This window comes from Triturus cristatus, chromosome 1_2 (assembly GCF_964204655.1).
Source record: "Triturus cristatus chromosome 1_2, aTriCri1.1, whole genome shotgun sequence".
Lineage (NCBI taxonomy): Eukaryota > Metazoa > Chordata > Amphibia > Caudata > Salamandridae > Triturus > Triturus cristatus.
Genome location: NC_140580.1, coordinates 1,084,972,945 through 1,084,987,928, shown reverse-complemented (window position 1 = coordinate 1,084,987,928; position 14,984 = coordinate 1,084,972,945). Strand labels below are relative to the sequence as shown.

Sequence of the window (14,984 nt, the reverse complement as noted above, 5' to 3'; positions counted from 1 at the left end):
GATTATAAAACCTGTGTCTGTACCCCATGACCTCTCACTCATCTTGGCAGGATGAAATCCCACGACACAATCACTATCTCTCCTGTCACAGACTATCTTAGCATAGCATGTCACCTCTGCATCGCCCAAATGCCAGTGCATGAAGATCCAATAAGCCGTAGAACAGATAATTGGTCTGGTTTCTGCTGGGCTGTACTGGTCAATTCTCCAATAGCTACATTGATGATACGTGACAAAACAAATCCTATCAACCTCAAGTACGCAGACATTATCTTCCGAGTGGACCAGGGCATCATCAATCACACTGTCGACGAATACCCTTCACTGTGCAACATGTAAACATTTACTTCATGGTGGGATTACCGCATCTTTAATGATATTGTCAAATCAGACCTGTCACAGTACAAATCTAGACATTATATCATGAGGAGACCTGGGCACTTGTGTAGTGTTACTGTCCAGTAAAACCCACCCCTGTGCAGTACCTAGACAGACACTCTTTTGTGGCACCCAGGCAGCATTCGTGATATTGTCTTTTTTTTTTTTTTAAGTTTTCCCCAAAAGTCATAGCGACCAATACATTAATTCTTCATTATTGCCAGTTATTTATAGAACATCATCATATATGTACACAGTAAAAGATGAAAAAGATACAGGAAAACCGAATATTGAGAAGGAAGGAAGAAATGTGTACAGAAGAGAAAAAAAGAAACAAAAATCGAAAAAAAAGAGTTAAAGAGGGATAGATTCAAAAGCTAGGTTAAATCAGTTAAATTCACATTACGAATTTAAAGGTTCAATACAGCCGTCTATATCCAGTGCAAATGAGACCCAAATTCTCTCCACCTTTTTGATTGATCGGGGTCTCCTGGCCTTGGAAACTGCAGTTTCACATTCATAAGTTTGACGAAGCATAGCCCAGAATTCAGTTATCCTGGGCAGTGTGGAATCAATACATACCCTGGCGATCCATAAGTGTGCACTAACTATTATAATTGAAATTAGAGAATTGAGACTGAGATCCCCACCAGGCCTATAGCCAATCAGTATTTCCATGCTATTCAAGCAGAATTCAAGCCCCAGTTGTGCTGATATCAGTTGAAATAGGCTATCCCAGAATTCTTTGAGGCCAGGACACTCAGCAAACATATGGACTATGTCGGCCGCATGACGGCGACACTTTGGGCAGTATGACCGCACAGGGGTTCTAGATGATGCCCACTTAGAAATGCGCTCAGGGGTATGATAGAGCATACAAACTGTCCTGAATTGCTGCAGCTTAAGGTTAACAGAGATTGATGACTGATGTAGCGTTGCGAAGGCATCCTGTATTTGGTAACGGTCACTACAGTCGCAAGGTGCTAACTCCACCTTAATGCCATTTGCACACTATTGTCCTGGGCATAAGACATAAACTCCTGGTACATTATGCTTATATTGGCTTGGCCTGACTCCCTTAGAGGTTGATACAGATATGCAAGAATTTCAGACGTTTCTTGATCATTATTGTACTCACACCTGTGAAAGAGATAATCCCTCACCTGCAGATACTTGAAAGAATAATGTTGCGGTAGCCCATATGTATATATTGCTGGCCCAAATTATGTAAGCCCAGATTCCCCCAAGCTTGCCGTATGCTGTCATGAAATATGTCTGAGAATGATGGATTGCTCCACAATGGAGTAAAAGAGTGGACAGCTGGTATGGAATATTTAGTACGAATTTTGCGCCAGATCCGATCCACATGTCTTACCTTACATCTAACCCTCTTAAAATAATTAGGGTCCACTAACTTATGCACCGTGTACCTAATGGCGAAACCCAGTACCAGTTGTTTTCAGCTCATTGCTGTTTAATCTTACTGGCTGCATGCCCCTGCTCAGTGTTAGATGTCTTAAATAAGTTTCTATATAGAGAGCGGACAACAAGGTGGAGAGTGGACATTCCCGGCACGTACCCCTAAATATTGAAAATAAGGTAGAGGACTTACTACCCGTCAGGACTTTAGCCCCCGAATTCTTATATAGCGTCTGCACAGGTGCTATAAATCTATCACCTAGCCCAAATGGACCCATGATCATCGACATTGATTCCCAGGTGACCCGGTCAAAAGCCTTCTCCGCATCCAGCATTATCATGTCGATCCGATATTTAGTTTTTTTGGCAACATCAAAAGCTGCAGTAGCGGTATGAATATGAGCCATAGTATCCCTACCGGGCACAAAACCGTGCTGTTGTTCTGAGACCAAATAGTGCATGAATGGTGAAAGGCGTGTAGCTAGGATTCTGGAGTAAACCTTAGCAAGGACATCGGGCGATAAGAGCCACTATCCTCTGACGGCTTATCCTTTTTAAGAAAAAACACTATATTATTCAACCCCATGAGACTGGGGCTTCTCCTCTGCTGCAGATATAATTTATCAATTCAATGAATTCTGGGGCGAGAATAGCCATAAACACTTAAAAAGAAATTCAAGAGGTATTGTGTCCTCTCCGGCAGTCTTCCCAGATGGTAAAGCACACATAGCTGCCTCAACCCCCCCTAACCCGATATCTCCTTGTAGCACAGAGTTCTGCTGAGAATCAAGCCGTGGGATCCTACTATCCCGGAGGTAGTTTGCCAGGCTCTGCCGATCAGTGCTATCCGGCTTATTATTAATCCCTTTGATGAAAGGAGGCAAATTGCTCAGCTATTAATTGAGAACGAGTATAATCACCCCCATCATACCCCACAATACGATTTATAGCACAGCTAGCCTTTTTACCAGATATCTGATGTGCATGGAGGTGTCCCACTTTTTCACCATATTCATACTGGAATGTCTCATTCTTCTGATAGCTGGCAGCCACCCTCTCGGTTACCCCTGGTTAAGCATTTGCCGCCTCTCATTCAGCTTAAGATGTATGGACCGCTCCCGAGGGTTGCTGGAGAGAATTGCCTAAGCATGATGCAAATCTAAATCCAGACAATCCTGCCGGCATTGGACCAGTTCAAGTTGCCTGCGTTTATTTTGATTTCTTATTAACCTGAGTGTTACCCCCCCAATGTAAGCCTTCATGCAATCCCATACAGTTGCAACTGAAGAGGTTCCTTTATTAATACGTATAAATTCTACCATTAAGCTTTTAAAATACTGATGATACTCCATATTGGCGAGGAGATGGTGAGGAAATGAGAATGGCTGTCGGCTATCCATCCCTTCTTGCGGAATCTGCATAGTCAGTATGATAGCATTATGACCAGAAGTAATCTTAGGACATATCTCAATATTCGCCCCTTCTAACGTCTGCTCTTTTGCCAATATCATATCGATTCGCGAATATTGCCTGTGGGGAGAGGAATAATAGGTGTAACCTGGCCATAGAGGGAATAGAGTTCCCAATTCACTCTCTAGCCCGTACTACCGCTTAAGTTCCAAGATTGAAGCCCAAGTTCTAGCCATACTAATATTTGTTTGACAGTTAGTAGAGTCAATATTGTACTCCATAATACAGTTAAAATCATACATTACAATCAAATCTCCGAACCAATCCAGCAATTCCATACTTAAAAAATCAGATACCCCTGGATCATCCAGATTGGGGCCATAAACAACACAAATAGTCTGTTTCTGGCCATTAATTGCTAGCTGAACTAAAACCCACCTTCCCCTGCTCTCTGCCGGAGGTTCTGATAAATCTAACTGCCAAGCTCTTAGACTTGGGAAGAGGTGTGGCGCTGCGGCCAGGGCGACTGACACCAGACGCTGGGGATCACGGTTCGATCCCCGGCGGCAGGTCAGCCCAGCACCATGTGACTCTGGGCAATAGCTTGCTTAATCTTCCCGACGGCCACCAGCGCCGGGATGCCTACGGGTAGCTGTGCGCTTTACAAATACTGGATTTACATTTACTTCATTATAGCCACACCACATATGAACACTGTTTGAGATGAACAAATGATACTGCCGTACCACAATTGATTTAAAACTTGCTGGTCTTTGTACACCAAGTGGTTTTTAGTTATGCTCAATATGTGTGGTTTATAAACTACAAGTTCCTCCCGCACTAACTGCAGCTTGTGAGCTTGGTTAAACGCAGTGACGTTCCAACACGTACATTTCAAGCTAAACATTGTGTTACTATAAAGTTAGCAGATCCTTCCCTATCTTTGGTATTAAATTGTCTCCCTAGCACCAAATTTATATTATATTCTACATTCTGTGTTCACTCATTCTGACTCTTAAAACCACCCCAAACCCACCCTCCCCTTGATGTGTAATATTGTTAATACAAAAGACTCCCATACCCGCATCGCTTGGAGGCTTACCTGCTGCTGAGGTGGTGTCTTCCCTTGCTGTTACCTAAGAGGGGCTGCCTGTTACCGCTGTTGCGCTGTAAGGAGTCGAGGAGGGCTTGAGGCACGACGAGGGACTCCGTGTCCCAGGAGCCCGTGCTCGCTAACACCTGTGCTCTCTCCCCGCCCACCCGACCTGGACTGCATTTAAGACCTCGCGGAACCCGCTGGCGCGGGTCCCGCATCGCTTGGAGGCTTACCTGCTGCTGAGGTGGTGTCTTCCCTTGCTGTTACCTAAGAGGGGCTGCCTGTTACCGCTGTTGCGCTGTAAGGAGTCGAGGAGGGCTTGAGGCACGACGAGGGACTCCGTGTCCCAGGAGCCCGTGCTCGCTAACACCTGTGCTCTCTCCCCGCCCACCCGACCTAGCCCTGCCACGTCCCATAAAGGAGGAGGTGCCATCCGCTACGCGGGACGCGAGTGGGACGCGCCGGACGAAGGGCGGGCCGTCTGTGGCCGTCAGAGGCCGAAGGAGGCTGGGCTGGGCCACGTCCTATCCCTCTTCAGTAACTGTGAGTACATACCCCCGCTTTGTACCTGGACTACTATGTCTACTCGCTCTGGAAAGTTGTTAAGGAACGAAGGCGCAAAGGGGCCCATTACGGCAAGCCCCATTATAGGGACTATGGATCGTTTTATCACCAGGGTGGCGGCGGTGATTGAAAAGGAGATTGCCATGTCTGAGCGGCGTTTATCTGAGGTTTATCTCCCCTCAAGACGTTCATCCCTGGGGTTCGACGCTCAATCATCATCATTTATACCGTCCAGTGCCCAGGTGCAAGCCGCTTCTTCTCCTAGTGTGCCAAGTGTCCCCATAGACCCCCCCCAGTTGGTTGGCATAGAACAAAATATAGATAGGCTAGAAAATTTGGCTGCTCTTTTTCCCATGGTTACTGTGGAGGCTGATGGCCTTGGTAAGCAGTCCACTTCAGCATCCATTAATCCCCCAAGTGAAGTTATCGTTGATCCGGAGCCCTCAACACCACTCACTTCGCCCTTAGCTCTACCAGAAGGGGAGATAGTTAGGTCTCCCATAAACTCCCAAACTCCAATCATTAGACAGGAGAATAGGCCCCTAAGCAAAAAGGCTCGTAAACGCAAAAAGGGTTGCCCAGTCAGACAGGCCGCTCTTTACCAAAGCTTAAGAAAGCCTTTTGGAGTAGGTATGAGACCCACAAGGGGTAAGGCTATAGTGAATGAATCTGACATAACCGGGGACGTTTTGAATCCTGCTGAGGAGTTATACCCAGATGTAAATACTGTGAAGCCTTTAAAGCTTCTTGACTTAGCAACGGCTGAAAATATTTTTGAGAAGGTCTACAGCCTCTTGAATCCGTTGCTAACACAAGTTAAAGGCCTTGGGGAAAGGATAGATAAACTTGAGCAATCAACCCTTGACGGCTTTCATTCACTTAAAACAATAGTGAAACAAATAATTAGAGTGACTGAAATTAAGGACTTGGGTGCAAATGGGAATGAGCCTCTACCTCAGAGAGACCCTAAGCACCCATTATGTCTTAACAAGGGTGCTTCTAATAGTCCATTAATTCCAGCTCTCATATCTACCCCCGGTCCCAAAGCAGGACCACAGCAAAAGGGTCCACTAACTCACATAGAGCCTGATAAAAATAAGCCTAAGTCTCTCCAACAAAAGCAGTCACAGGAAGCTAGTGGCAAAATGGAAGCTCCCCAAAAACCCGGGGCATGTAGCAATTCTAACAGGTTAGCCCTAGAGAAAGCCCCTAGGCCTGTTGCCCATCCTACCACTATATCTACCCCTTCACTGGCCTCCAGTAACCCAGTACGACGGATCCCCCCAGTAAACCTCCCACCAGACTGTCAACCTTTTGCTGCAGTCATGGTCAATGTGCCCCCTCTAAAGGACGGCCAGTTGGAAAATCATCAATCACTTAAGAATAAGTGTATCCACTGGCTGAAGGCAAACAAGCCAATCCCGCTGGGTGTGGATGGCATTATCCTAAGTGTCCGCAGAGTGGACTGGGTAGGGCAGGGGAAAAAAACCCAGGAGGGGGACTGTATAATCATAAATTTTCAAGATCCAAGAGTGGTACCATCGATTTGCACCCCTATTATAAGTATGGGGGTTCCGGGGGTTAAAGTGGTAGATCTTTCCTACTTTTACCCCAGGCAAATTGTTGATTCTACTGGAGGAAGCTTAAGTCCCCCTGCTCTTGGCCAGAATTGGGCTGGGGTTTCAGGGGTTGCTAGGGAGAAACATTTGTGGCCAGCAGGACCTATTTGACTGGAAATTGGGTATAGAGCAGATTCAGCGGAAGTATTATCACTTAGCAAAAGAAATCCTACAAGTGGGACAGGCGACTCTATACCCACCTTGTATGACCCCCGCTCCCCTCATTTTCCTCCGAGGAGGCCTACAGGCAGGGGCATTTCGGCGCCCTGCGACACTCCAGCTGTGACGGACCTAGCCCTTAAGGTTTTCAGCTGGAACGTCGCAGGGATCGCAAGAAAACTGGCTCTACCGGATTTTATTGCTTCGGTCGACGAGCACTCCCTGTGCCTTTTCCAAGAGACATGGAGTTGTGTGCCGGTCCATAGGGTAGGCTTTTCTTCCTATTCTTCCCCTGCGCAGGTTTCGGATTCAGGGAGGGGGCGTCCTGCGGGTGGCCTCCTTATTTGGGTCGCGGCTTCTCTAGATTGTAGAATCATGGAGTTCCCCACAGGTTCCCCTGACATACAAAACATCACCCTAATAGATCAAAGGGGAAGAGTTGTTTTAAATGTTTACAATGTTTATGCCCGGGGAACCATGGGCGGGAGAAAGTCTCCTGTAATATCTCTCCTCGAGACTTTGTTAAACAATACCTCATATAAGTCTCGTACATTGGTTGCCGGTGATATGAACTGCACGTTCGAGCCCTTGGGCTTGGAAGTTTCCCTCGACCAAGAAGAGGAGGATACCAGGTGGGGGATTCCGGCTCTGGAAATCCCACCGATTAGAAGGTGGTCAGAAGTGGCGCTCCAGTTATACTCCCTGAGCCTTGAATTCAACCTAAGGGCAGCAAATGGGAGGACACCCTCGGATAGGTGGGGCGCCCACACGTACAATAGGCCAGGGCATACCTCTAGGTTAGATTATCTTTTAGTGGACGTATATCTATGGCCTTATGTAAGGGACATGCAGGTGGTACCCTCGACTGAAAGTGACCACAACTTGCTTTCTTTAAGTATGGTCCAGTGGTGGCGACACCCAAGTAAGGATAATATAAATTGGGTAGTAGCACCACCGGATGACTCTGAAGTCTCCCCTTGTGGTAGACGAATAAAATGGGCCAAACTGGTTTTGTCAGAGGGAAAGGTAGAAGAAATACAATTTCACCTAAACCACATGGTATCAAACCTTGGAATCTCCTTAGAAGGGGTGGGTAGAGTGAGTGGGCTCTTCGTCTCTCTGGTAGAAGCCTTAACTAACGTCTTTACATTACACCATAATAAGTTGGGTAACAAACACTCTAAAAAACCAGTTGATGGTTGGTATACCCAAACATGTAGGGTTTACAAGGCTAAGCTAGTTGAGGCGATCAAAGTCAAGTCCCGTACTGCGATACAGGAAGCAAGGAAGGCCTACAATAAGTCCCTTAAACTTGCCAGGAGGGAGTGGGAAGACAAATACTGGGAAGACCTGCTCCAGGACAGTAAAATTAGGGACTCAAGGGCTTTCTGGCATCTTATAAGTGCACGGAAAAACCCCGATGCACTTGTGAGACCCTGTAATATCCCGCCTCAAAGTTGGGTAAAGCATTTTGGGTCCCTATACCTCCCTCCAGATGGGGATCGTAATGTGGGGACAGACCTCACTCGAATAATTGAACCTCATGCCTATGATCTCTTCACTCCGTTAGAGATTGAGGGGGTTATAGGGTGGGTAGCCCCTCGCAAGGCAGCGGGCCCAGATGGCCTCCCGGGGGATCTTATGAGGGCATATCCAGCGGAATGGGCACAGGTCATAGCAGCTCTACTTAATGATATCATGATGGGAGGGGCAGTGCCAGAATCGTGGAAAGGGGCGGTGGTGGTCCCGATTTATAAAAAAGGGTGCAGGGAAGCACCGGGGAACTACCGACCTATAAGTCTGATTGACTCCACCCAAAAGATAGCTGGTAAAGCTATCCTTGGAAGGATTCTCCACTGGGTGGAGGAGAACAAAATCTTATCAGACTTCCAGGCAGGTTTTCGGGTTGGAATGGGGACAATAGAGCAGGTATTTAGGTTGGTATTATTGGGGTGGAAGGTGGTGGAACTGGGCAAGGGTAGTCTTTATTTGGCCTTTATAGACCTGAAGACTGCCTTTGACCTAGTACCCCGGGAAGACCTTTGGAGGGTACTTTATGAGTTGGGTTTACCCCCTTACATCTTGTCCCTTCTCATTAGCCTTCACGCCCATACCTTTGCTCAGGTCCGATGGGGTAAAAACGGAGAACTCACTGAGAAGATTCCAGTGTCCAGGGGCGTAAGACAGGGCTGTGTCTTGGCACCCACCCTATTTTCACTATACGTGAACGGGGTGGTAAAACATCTACAACAAGAACCAGCCGACGCCCCATGTCTCGGAGGAGTCCGTATCCCCACCCTGCTTTTTGCGGACGACACGCTCCTGATTTCGAAGACCCCCCAAGGCCTCCAGAAATTACTAACCCGATTTCAGGAGTTCTGTGCTGCTAGAGGATTAACAATAAATGTGGACAAAACAAAATATCTAGTCCTAAATCCTCCTAAGAAACTGGGCCGTCCACCCACACTCAACTCGATCCCCCTAGAGAAAGTAGCTGAATTCGATTACCTCGGTATTCGGATTACGGATAGGATGTCCTGGGCTAATCATATTGATAAAATGGTCCTCAGTCACAGGAGAGTGCGAGGTGCCCTCATGAGGGAGTTCAGGGCCTCTCCAAGGAGATCACTTACCCCAGTAATTGATATCTACAAGGCTAAAGTAGTGTCATCAGCCTTGTATGGGGCAGAACTGTGGGGCCACTGTCGTTTGAACGCCCTAGAGACAGCGGAGAGCAAGCTATTGAAATCTCTTATCTCCGTGCCCCTGAGCACACCATCTGTACCAGTTCGGTTGGACATGGGCTGTAAAAACATTAAAGACCAGGCCCAGCTTCGCCCGCTCTTGCTATGGACACGAATCTGGAGGGGTGAAGAACTAAAGTCCTATGCTGATGCCCTGGGGGAAATAATGAGCTTGGGGGGTTGGGCCAAGATAAAGTGGCTAAGAGAAACCAAAAAGCTTTTGGAGAAGATTGGTCTAGGAGGCTGTTGGTCATCACGTTCAGCCCCTCCAAAAGAAGTTGTCAAGGCGCTTTATTGGAATTGGTGTGCGGAGCGTCTAATTACAAACTCTAACCACTGCAAGTCCACTGTCGCCTTTTTGCAAATTAAAGACATTGTGGCTTTTGAACCCTATCTGGACTTGATCACTCTCCCCTTTGACCGAGCCCTTTATTTTAAATTTAGAGTTGGATCCCTCCCCCTAGGTGCAGTGGTATCGACCTGGTCACCAGCGGCCCGTATTTCTCCAAACTGTGCGTGTTGCCCAAGCAAGGCAGAGACCATTGTGCATGTCTTATTTGTATGCCCGGATTATGCAAGGCCTAGGAGATCCTGGTTGAAACCCCTCTGCCAAAATATGGGCACACGTAGCCACCTAGAAGCCTTGCGTATCCTAACCACGGACACTTCCCCCCCTTTAGTGTGTGGAATTGCAAAATTTTTAAAGTGGTCTTGGCTTATTCGTTGTAAGAGATTGTCAGTAGCTGTTTAATTCCTTTTTAGCTAATTTATTAACGGGCACTTTATCTCCTTTTATCTTTTTATGAATTTCATACTGGCTTCTTGTAGCTTTTGTTTTTTTTTGTGTTTATTGTAATAATTGTATCTTTTAATGTGCTTACAAGATATCTTGCATATCGAATAAAAGCTTATGACTGACTGACTCCCATACCTCTCGTGACCCCCCCCCCCGGCACCTTCTCAAGGACGATCCCGCCCTCAAATGCCTGAAAAAGTAATCACCCACCCCCTTCACTGTCAGCTGGATTTACAGCCATCTGGGAGAACACCTCCGCATCCCTCCACCCCCACATCCACCTCGGGAGAGATATTAAAAAGTCCCATTTGTTCTGCCATATAGGACCTTAAAAGTTAATGTCCGAAATATTTTCTCATAAAATGATAAACGAAAAAAAGTTATATTAATAGTTTGGAGTCCTATCCGAGGAGCAATGACCCTAACACTACTGACTCAGAGCTTTAGAAGCCTCCGACTCCAAATGGAACACTTGTAGCCATTCATCTTTAATAACCTTAAGACATGCTGGTTCTTGTAGAAATGCCTGTGCCCCAACTGCCTTTAGTGGATCTATTAGCTGACGCATCTTCCAGCGTTGATCCATTGTAGCTTTGCATAAGTCTGATTGAACAAAAATGGACATTAAATATACTGTTAGTGGTGCTGCAGAGCAGGCTTTAAAATAGATAGTTTGTCTCAACAGAAAGTTACCAACGAAGATAAGGAAAGGGCGGGGGTGGGAGAATTGTGACTGAGCCCCTTGCTTCATAACTGAAGGTAATCTATGAGCTCGCTGAATCTGAGAGTCCATATCCCAGTCTGAAAGCTCCAAAAATGCTTTATGAAGTAAGTTGACCACAAAAGCTCTGGGGTCGCTGCCTTCTTTCCCCTCAGGTATGCCAAAAAGCCATACGTTATTTAGCCTCTGTCTATTTTCCAAATCTTCAATTTTGCTTTGAACAGATGCCATTCGACTCTCCTGCTCCTTGATTGTTTTGACAGTTATGGATTGGACTTCTTCTGCCCCCGCCATCCATTGCTGAAGTTTCGTCACCTCAGACATAAGTGAAGCTACCCTGCTGGTGACTTCCGAGAGAGCCTGATGCATAGCTACATTGTCCGTCTTAACCTGCTCGTAGTGGTCCAGTGCCTTTGACCGTTGGATCTGGAGAAACTGAAGAATTGTTAATAGAGAGGGTTCATTGGCACCTTATATGTTAGCATAATTAGTGTGATCCAAAGCGTTAGCACCAGATGCGGCCGCACAATCCAAAGCGTTAGCACCAGATGCAGACGCACAGCATCTGTGATATTGTCTAACAAAAATAATCACTGCAAAGTCCCTCTGGTACCCAGGCATCATCAGCAACATTGTCAAACAAAAACCATTCCTGTGAACTATGCAGAAATGCTCTCCCATGTGGTTGCCAGGCAGCATCAGCGATATTGTTAAACAAAACCCATCACTCTGTATTCTGCAGATATCCTCTACCTTGTGGTGCCCAGGCATAATTAGCAATATTGTCAAACAAAACCCATCACTGTGAAGTAGCCAAACACCGTCTCCCTTATGGTGCCCTGGCATCATCAGTAATATTGTCAGAAGCATCACTGTGAAATACCTACACATCCACTCCCTTGTAGGAATTTGGCATCATTGGTGATATTGTCTAACAAAACACATCACTGTGAAGGACCAAACATCCTCTCCCTTGTGGTACCCAGGCATCATCAGTAATATTGTCAATAAAAACCCATCACTGTATTACACCTATACATTCTCTCCTTAGTAGGAATTTGGCATGATTGGTGATATTGTCCTCCAAACCAATCACTTTGAAGTACCCAGACATCCTATCCCTTGTGGTACACGGGCATCATCCATCACAAGGTTAAACAAAACTGATCCTCGTTCGGGTTCTAGACACCATCTCCCTGTAAACCCGGCCATTGTCAGTGATGTTGTCGAAACAGCCTATCATTTTTCAAAACTCACACAACATCTTCCTTAATTAGTCCAGGGCATCATTAGAGATACAGTCCTCAAACAAAGCCCTTCACTTTTTCAATCCTCAATCTCTTCCTTTGGGAGATCTGGCCATCAGCAGGGATTTTGTCAAACTTTGGCACACTGGAGCTTTGGTGCCAATAAGAGCCGTCAGAACAGGAAAGGGGACTTTTCTAGTTTGCATTGCTCATTTTAGTTTATGATGTACAGTGCCATACATCACCTTATCGCGCCATTGCCTCTTGGCTCTGCTGCCTATTAGAAAATGTTTGTTGTAAATGCTGTTCATAAATAAGGAAAGCCGGGGAGAGCTCCTGGAGCAGAGGCAGGGAGTGGGGACGCTTCCTTGACGACTGATTTATGGCACCTCTCAATATTCCTTCTTGAAGCGCACCCCATTTGTCATTCCTGACCTGTTGGCAATAAAAGAGCTCCGAGAGACGCCAGCGGGAGCTTGCGTCGCTTGTTGATGATGTCATCTCTTGCAGATGCCTCCGGCGGGGCCAGAGTGTGTTTCTACCTGTGGGTCGGGGCTGCGTGCGCGAGCACGGTAGTCACGACCTCCTGGGACCTGAGGATGGACTGGGGTCTGCTGGACCGAAGCTGCCACGAGAACCGCTTCCTCAGGGAAGAGACAGTTTATCCAAGGAAAGTAAGTGACCTTGATAATATCAAAGAGACACTTGTGTTAGCTCTGAGATGTTTGTTGATGTACAATTACATTTAGTGTGTTGCTATATGAAGGAAAATAGCACATCTATCTTTGTTCTATCCTAAATGTATGTCCAGTTGGCAAATCACAGAACCAAAGCAGCATCGAGTGCCCAAGATCAGACAGCGAGTCACTTAAACTTTCTAACACCCATTCTATTATACGTGAATAATGATTTTTGGGCAAATTGTCATCTGTTCCTGAAATTATGTAATTCTGCATATGTGCATACATACCGTATTTGAATCTGACCATGGACTGATCAGCATCAAAACAGGTATTTTCCCCCACATTGCATAAAGGAAGACTGGAGTGAAGTTTTTAATACCTCTCCCAAGCATAAAAATTGCATCAAACTCAGTCACCCGTGGAGTTGTGTTACTGTTTGTGTCTTTCATGAGGATGCTTCAAACTGCAGCCTCCCAAGGATGTCAAACGAGGCATTATGTGGCCCATTGATAACTGTTCTCTCCCACCTTCTGCTGTGTGGGGGAGGCCTGTGTGTGACCATGGGAGGTTCCAGAGGAGCAGGAGAAAATGTTCTGAGCAAATCAAGGACCGGTGATTGAATCAGACCCCAAGGTGTCCGATTGAGATGGATGCAGCTTCCTGTTTGGAAATACATAGACAGTTATTTAAATCTGCATCTGGTAATAACCGGCAGATATCCCACCCGTCAACCACGTGCTGCCAGGTCATTGGGTTCCCTACCTGCAACTACAATGCAAGGCATGGCTGCTGCATGGCGGCCTTGGGCAGGGAAAACACAGTGGCCCTGACACACCTTGAGAAAAACCCCTCTGCATCAGGACTGTCTGCTTGTCCAAACAAACTCCTCCACCAGCGTTCACTGGAGGCACAGATATCCTCACCAGGCAAGTGGATATCCCATAATATGGAAGGCGGTCCTCTGCTGGGGGGTGGAAGTCAGGGCCTCCACTGACCTGGAGGGCCACCCACCAGGGTCCACATTGACGAATTGTGACTTCAGAGGAAGGGCACCTTGCTCTGTCACTCGAACCCCAGGTGGAAAAGGTGGTTGAGCGATGGGTTTGGCTTGTTTTAAAGATGCTCCCATTACACGAGTCCAGTGCTTTCCTTTCACAGCGGAGTGCAAAACTGGAAGGTCGTGGCTACTTAAGCAGCCTGTGCCAAGACTCCTGAATAGGTTTCAAAGGAAAACTAAAGAGCTGGCTTTTCAATCCCTAATGTGTAGAGACATTTTCTGTGTCTGCTGGCCCTTTTCCACCTTACATTATTTATTAGGCATGGAGCTTAAACAAGCTGACATCAACCACCCACGATAAGGGCCTTGAGACACTTTTTTCAATACTGCACACAACATAAATTAGTCCCTCACTCACTCACAATGACAGCCCAGTGGGCATGCAGGGTGCATGATTATCTAAGTGGGATTTGAGCCCTTTATAAATTGACATGCAACAATTAAGCACAGCAGAGCACAATGAAACCAAACCTCAACCTCAACCCGAAATGCATTGCATTGAATAGTAAAGACTGCAGTGTGATTCTATGGGTGGGCGTGTCTTAGTCTATAGCATTTTTGTCTTGGGCTCAACAGTGGTGTGTGGAAAAATACTTATGTGATTGTACAGAAACAATTGTGATGGCCATTTTGGCGTTTCAGTCTCAGCAGGGACTGCATATTTCCAAACAGGCCCAGCCACTACAGTAAGAGTGGAGAACACATGCTGCGCCTACCTCTAAAACATAGACTGTGACATCCTTTCCTATCAGCCCATGCTGCATACGTGTTCTAGTTTAATGCAGTATAGCAATGTAACAACACTTTAAATCCGTAACCTATACTAGGAAAATACTTTGGGCCCGATTCCCAAAGGTAAACTTAGACCTGAAGTCTACGTTTTGACCGGAAGCCTAATTTTAGACTTCAGGTCTAAACTTCAGGCCTGATGGCAACTTTGGCAGTGTAGCATCGCGCTGCCACTCCAGCGCCCCGCTGCCACACCGCCAAAGTCATACTGACACTGCCCGCCAGAAAACCAGCGCGCCAGAAAACTCCTGGTTTGGCGGGCAGTGCTTTGGCGGTCCCAGGTGGCGAGCCTTAGAAAGGCA

At 46.5% G+C, this 14,984-nt stretch overlaps 1 protein-coding gene across 1 annotated transcript in view; it reads left to right on the top strand.

Moving 5' to 3' along the window:
- LOC146868713 (solute carrier family 53 member 1-like) overlaps positions 1–14,984 on the top strand; it is a 401,652-nt gene that overhangs the window by 313,980 nt on the left and 72,688 nt on the right. The window contains exon 13 of the mRNA XM_085624148.1: positions 12,664–12,827. Coding sequence (XP_085480274.1) covers positions 12,664–12,827 — 164 coding nt within the window. The remainder of the gene's footprint in view (positions 1–12,663; positions 12,828–14,984) is intronic.